General features: G+C 45.2%; 1 protein-coding gene across 1 annotated transcript in view; it reads right to left on the bottom strand.

The window, feature by feature from the left end:
- Positions 1-7,500, bottom strand: part of LOC143287130 (uncharacterized) — a 90,821-nt gene that overhangs the window by 83,147 nt on the left and 174 nt on the right. Inside the window, 1 exon segment of the mRNA XM_076595074.1 lies at positions 141-1,067. Within this exon segment, the coding sequence (XP_076451189.1) occupies positions 141-204 (64 nt within the window). The 5' untranslated portion in view covers positions 205-1,067.

Here is a 7,500-nt window from a genome sequence, read left to right as displayed (position 1 = left end):
AGAGAGCGAGAAAGAGAGAGAGAGCGATGGAGGGAGGGAGAGAGAGAGGGAGAGAGACAGACAGAGACAGAGAGAGCGAGAGAGAGATAAAGAGATTCTTTCTCTTTCTTTCTTTCATTCTATCTACCCAGGCCTCTCACCTCGCCACAGAGCAAACTGTCGTCTCTGACGCGCGTACTCCGGAGAGTCTGTAGAGGACGCCATGTTGGTAATACTCTTTTTCTTTTCGTCCTTCCTTTCCTTCCCTCACGAACCGCCTTCCTCTTCTTCCGTGTGGTGGCCTTGACACTGGCCACTACCACCACCACGACCCCCACAGCACACCGTTCTCTCCACAGCAGCAACCACCACCACTACTGACCACCACCAAAAACTGAGCACCTCACCACGAACACCACCACCACGACCACTGACCACCACCAAAAACTGAGCACCACCACAGTCAACCACTGCCACTGCGAGGGCTGTTGGGTTAATAACTAACTACCTTGCTCCTGGAGGACGCTGTGCTCTAGTGGCAATAAAGACGTTTGAAAACAAGAGAACGCTGGCCATTAAGGAGAAGCCGCGTAAGCAAAGGAAGCAGGGCTCGAAACTTCTGGAGACGTTTTCCCTTGACAACACCTGTGGGAAGTGCTGCGCATCCAGAATCGGCCTCTTCTCCCATATGAGGACACCCACCGACAGATAAGCCTGCCTGCCTGCCTACTCATCCGTCGGTCCGACGGGAGACTCCATCACCTTGCTCCTGGCACTAACCAGTCGGTCGCTGCAGCCTGTAGCACTGAGGGGCGGAGCTTCTTCTCTGAAGACCTTGTATTGTCCAGCCGCTCTCCCTAGAGTTTCTCTTCATCGTTGTACTGTCCGAGACCCCTAAGACCACGGCTGGACATAGACAGTCAGTCACACACACCTGTGTGGGTCAGGCGGGGGGAGGGGGGGGGGGGTCGAGGGTACGTCCGTGATGTGACCTATCCGTTAGCCGCTTTGTTTGTTGGTTGGTTGGGTGGAGCTGTTCGAAATAGGGTGTGGCCGGGATTGGTTGGAGTTGACTGGGATGAGTTTTTCTATCATGAAACAGGTTAAAAAAAAAAAAGTTGTTATATAAGGAGGAGTTCGAGGCCGAAAAACACACTTGACTGAGGGGGGAGGGGGGGGGGGCTTCTCTGAAGACCTTGTACTGTCCAGCTCTCCCTAGAGTTTCTTATCACTATATATATATATATATATATATATATATATATGTGTGTGTGTGTGTGTGTGTGTGTGTGTGTGTGTGTGTGTGTGTATGTGTGCGATGAGAGAGGGGAGGGGGGGGGGACAAGCTGATCCGTAAATGAAAAACGTTACAGGTAAACAGCTCATCCGTTATTGATGTTGCTGTTGTTTTAAAAGAAAAAGAAGAAAAATGTACAAAAGACACATTAAAACATTTTATTATCTTTGTGTTTAAAAACATCTAGGATGAAGTCCTTTTCTCTCGTGATACCATATATATATATATATATATATATATATATATATATATATATATACATATATATATATATATATATATATATATATATATATATTTATGTATGTATACGACTCATGTTGGTATTAATTTACACACCCACTTCCCACTTAAAAATGCCGTAAACCTGCAAGCTTTCTCTCTCTCTCTCTCTCTCTCTCTCTCGTTGTTACATCAACGAAACAAAACTGCTGTCGCCATCGTCAGTCCAACCACTGCTCATTACTGTAATTAATCACTTGTTCTACTTGCTGCTGCTGCTGCTGCTGCTGCTGCTGTTGTTGACTGATGCTGTTGTTGGTAGATGTGCAGCTAGCTAGTAGCATCTCATCCAAGACTGACACCAACTACATCAGTCTGAAAGTAAGAGGGGGAAAAAAACTTGTGTACTGTGAATGCAAGGCTATCGTCTGTGCGATAACTGAGCCAAAGAAGACATGTACACTGATGTAGTCCGCGAAAGCACTCAAGTCAGAAAGCTTGACAACACGTGTTAACAGTTTCACAGCAAGAGGTGCCAAGGCGCACGGTCTGAACCATGTTGGCTACACCACATCTGCTACTCAGTGACAAACTTTGTGTTGCCATACAACCCTAGAGAGTTTACAGTGACGGCAGGTCCCCCTGCTATACTGATGCATATAAACGAAGAAAAATAATAATCATACTGAAATCGATTGTTCTTTTTCTCGGTCTCCACATTGACACATCAGAAACACAACCGGAATTACTGTCGTATTTTAGTTTCCCTTTGTTTGCGGTTTATGCATGTGTAGGAACGTGTACACCACACTGACGGGCGCATTAGCCGAGTGGTTAAAGCGTTGGGTTTTCAATCTGAGGGTCCCGCCGGGGTTCGAATCTCGGTGACCGTGCGCCTGGGTGGAGGTTTTTCCGATCTCCCGGGTCAACATAATGTGCAGACCTGCTTTGTGCCTGAACCACCTTCGTGTGTAAACGCACGCATAAGATCAAATACGTACGTTAAAGATCCCTGCACTCTGTGTCAGCGTTCGGTGGGTTCAGTATGGAAACAAGAACACATCTAGCATGCACACCCCCGAAAACGTAGTACGGCCGTTGCCTTCATGACGGGGTAAATAAACTAAACGGTCATACACGTAAAATGTTACATGTTTGTCTGAGTGTGTAAGTGTGCGCGCCTGAAATCTGATTGAATGACATAGGGAACGAATGATGAGCGCCCAATGACAGCCGTCAGTCGGCTCAGTCTACCAAGGTAGGCAGCCTGTTGTGCGAAATGACCCCGTGTTTGTAAAGCGCTTAGAGCTTGGTCTCTGACCGAGGACAGGCACTGTATAAGTATCCACATCGTTCATCATTCATTCACGTAAATGAAACGCATTTTGACGCCTGGGAATTGCTCTGGCTCTGGCTGAACGAGTTAAAAGGAGCACGGGTGCCCGCCGCTTGGCAACAGGACCAACGCCTCGACCTCACCACCCTTCACGGTAAAGACCACAGCCACCAACAACTTGACCTTAACTCTCTCCATACGAACGGCGAAAGAGACGACGTTAACAGCGTTTCACCCCAATAACCACCAAAACATTACCAGCGGAAAGCTCTTACACTGAAGAGATGAATGTTGACAAAGAATACCACAATTCTGACGACGGAAGCTAAAGGTTGGGTCATAGAAGACACCCACTGGACATCCGAGGGGTCTGTGTAGAGGAGAAGAGAGGACTGGCCGTACTGAGTTAGTTAAGGGGCAGATCATCAGTTGGTCGTTTAACTCACCACTACAGCCCTTCGCATCATCGGTCATGCCTTGAGAGCCTCTCGTTGCCTCGCACTGATACAATATTCATAACAAGGTGACCGTCTCTGACACGGTAACTCCGCCAAAGCAGCACACGCACATTTCATGCTCATGGTACAAAACTGGTACCTTCAACTCTCAGTCGGTCCAGACTCCGATTGATTTTCGACTGACCCGCTCCGCAACAAATCGATATCGATCAACAGGCTAAGTGTAGCTGTGAACTGATTCGCGCTGACTTCAGTCATGGACGGAGTTGCCACATGGACCTCGGTACTGTTCTGTGCAGACTGTTCCCCTCATCAACTGTTTTGACTTTTGTATTTTGTACTTCTCTTCTTTTTATCACAACAGATTTCTCTGTGTGAAATTCGGGCTGCTCTTCCCCAGGGAGAGCGCGTCGCTATACTACAGCGCCACCCATTTTTTTATATTTTTCCTGCGTGCAGTTTTATTTGTTTTTCCTATTGACGTGGATTTTTTTTTTTTTTTTAGAGAATTTTAGCCAGGAACAACCCTTTTGTTGCCGTGGGTTCTTTTACATGCGCTAAGTGCGTGCTGCAGACGGGACCTTGGTTTATCGTCTCATCCGAATGACTAGTGTCCAGACCACCACTCAAGGTCTAGTGGAGGGGGAGAAAATATCGGCGGCTGAGCCGTGATTCGAACCAGCGCGCTCAGATTCTCTCGCTTCCTATGCGGACGCGTTACCTCTAGGCCATCACTCCACGTTCGCCATGGAGAGAGGAGGAGGCATTTTGTTTAATGTCCCGTCACACATATCGGTGATTGAAGACATTTTGTTAAAGTATTTATGAATACATTTGAGCATTATCGGTTAGAAGGGGTGGGAGATGTGAATGAATGGTGGGTTGGGGAAAACCGGGCAAATGAGGGTGAAATGAGGGTGAAATGTAAAAAAAAAAAAATCTAAATACAATTACAGAAAATTGCTTAAAGGCCTTCGAAAAAGAGAAGTCGTTAAACTGACACTGGCAAGCGAAACAACTGATAATGAATGCAAAAAGTCAAAAACATCAACGTTCTCAGTCACTTGTTAAGACACACTTTCGTGTACGTAAGGCTTCATCAAGCTACAGTCCGTATAAAAATTGTATGCTTAATTGTCAGGTTACTAAAGCATATGCACTTGACATTAGAACAATACTTGGTCCGTAATGAATTTGATAATAGATTGAGAGCTAAACTCAGAATTGGTCTGCGAATAGAGAGAGCGTTAAGTTTCGTGACCATTTTTCAAAATGGAAATGAAATCAGGATTTGTACGCCTAGGTTTGTTTATTATATATATATATCAATTTCTTGAACTTTTTAAAGATTGCTTTCAAATGTGAAAATTAAAACTTAAACTGAATTGGATATCTCCATTCTACAAAACTGGACATCTGCAACCGCTACTATGTATGTGACTGGACAGTATCCGTATCAGTATCAGTAGCTCAAGGAGGCGTCACTGTGTTCGGTCAAATCCATATACGCTACACCACATCTGCTAAGCAGATGCCTGACCAGCAGCGTAACCAAACGCGCTTCGCCGTCAGGCCTTGAGAGAAAAAAAAAAACAAACACTTAATACACGTGGACAGTAAATACACGAACAATTCCTTCCTTCCCGTGGACCGGGAATGGTTCTCCCCAGCTGGGAAACACTGTTCAACGCCGTGAAACACACACACACCCTCCACTGCACAATCAAACAATTTATCTCAAATGACTGACGGGCGCAATAGCCGAGTGGTTAAAGCGTTGGACTGTCAATCTGAGGGTCCCGGGTTCGAATCACGGTGACGGCGCCTGGTGGGTAAAGGGTGGAGATTTTTACGATCTCCCAGGTCAACATAGTGCCTGTACCCCCTTCGTGTGTATATGCAAGCAGAAGATCAAATACGCACGTTAAAGATCCTGTAATCCATGACAGCGTTCGGTGGGTTATGGAAACAAGAACATACCCAGCATGCACAACCCCCGAAAACGGAGTATGGCTGCCTACATGGCGGGGTAAAAAAAAGGGTCATACACGTAAAAGCCCACTCGTGTGCATACGAGTGAACGTGGGAGTTGCAGCCCACGAACGCAGAAGAAGAAGAAGAATCTCAAATGACTGACCGTGAGATAGACTGATCGAAGACAAAGCTGAGACAAGAAGCCAATCAGACTCCAACTGACCTTTGCTTTCATCGAAAAGAGCAAACATGTCTACCACTTGCATACAAATCACAGACCTCTGCTTTTCTACCAAAAAAAAAAAAGAAAAAAAAAAGAGCAAACATTTCTACCACTTGTACACAAATAATAGACGTCGACTTTCATCAAAAAGAGCGGCAAACATTTCTGTCACCAGCATACAAATGATAGATCAAGATGTCACTGACAATGTCGGTAAAGACAAGCAGCTTCAGTCTCTGAATTGATAGTTTCAGTTCCAATTACTTTCAGTTTCCAGAACTGAGATATTAAAGCGTGCGGACTGACCCAGTGTACACAACACTACACTACACTACACCACACCACACTACACCACACTACACTATAATACACTTCACTACACCACACTACACTTCACTACACCACACTACACTACGCCACACTACATTACACCACACTACACTACACCACACTACACTACATTACACCACACTACACCACACTACACTACACCACACTATAATACACTACACCACACCACACTACACCACACCACACTACACTACACTACACTACACTACACTACACTACACCACACTACACCACACTACACTATAATACACTACACCACACCACACCACACTACACTACACTACACCACACTACACCACACTACACTACACTACACTACACTACACTTCACTACACTACACTACACCACACTACACCACATTGCATTTCACTACACTACACTACACCACACTTCACTACACCACACTACACTACACTTCACTACACTACACTACACTACACTACACTACACAACACTACACCACACTTCACTACACCACACTACACTACACTACATTACTCCACACTACACCACACTACACTACACCACACTACACTACACCACACTACACTACACTACACTACACCACACTTCACTACACTACACTACACTACACTACACTACACTACACTACACTACACTACACTACACTACACCACACTACACTACACTACACTACACCACACTACACTACACTTCACTACACCACACTACACCACACTTCACTACACCACACTACACTTCACTACACTACACTACACTTCACTACACCACATACACTACACTACACCACACTACACTACACCACACTACACTACACTACACTTCACTACACTTCACTACACCACACTACACTACACTACACTACACTACACTACACTACACCACACTACACTACACTACACCAATCATTACTAAACAACAACCAAAAACAACCAAATAAAAAACAAGATGCCTGACCGACGTTTAAACACGACGTGCTGGTTGGACCTTCAGAGCCTGACCTACATTTTCTTTTGAGAAACAAACAAACAAACAAACAAACAAACAAAGAAAAACTCTTGTCAAGAAAGAAAGAAAAAACTCTTCGGCAAAGTCAGTACAGTTAGAGCGTCCTTCAACCAAGAGGCAAACCAACCAAGTAAGTGAAGTCAAGAGATTCAAACCCTCTCCTTCACCTCAACACACTGCAGATGACAATTCCAGACGTTAGTTTGATGACGCTGAAAGAACTCCACAAGACTTTCACGAAAACTTCCCCCCAATCACAACACTGACACACAAAAAACCTAAACCTTCAACTTACCTCCCCCCCCCCCTCCTTCCCCATCCACCCACCCCCCACCCACCCACCCACACACCCAAACACTTTCACACCCAGTTACCACCACCACCACCAGTGCCAAGCCATGCCAACATTAGCGTGGTGCACGAGTAGTAGTAGTTGTTTTGTGTGTCAAGTTTTGTTTTCACCCTAGACCAAATTCCAACTACTCCATCAACGCAACACATATAACACACCCTTGCAAAAAAAAAAAAAAAAAAAAAAAAAAAATCTTACTGCATCACCATCAACCAACTTGCGTCAGCGACCGACAAGCCGTTACCCAGACAGAAACAATTGTGAACAGTCTCAGAGGAGTCGGGGGGGGGAAAAAAAAACAACAAAAAACAACCACA

Source organism: Babylonia areolata, chromosome 11 (assembly GCF_041734735.1).
Source record: "Babylonia areolata isolate BAREFJ2019XMU chromosome 11, ASM4173473v1, whole genome shotgun sequence".
Lineage (NCBI taxonomy): Eukaryota > Metazoa > Mollusca > Gastropoda > Neogastropoda > Buccinidae > Babylonia > Babylonia areolata.
The sequence above is the reverse complement of the archived record's forward strand: the minus strand, read 5'-3'. Positions and strand labels throughout refer to the sequence as shown.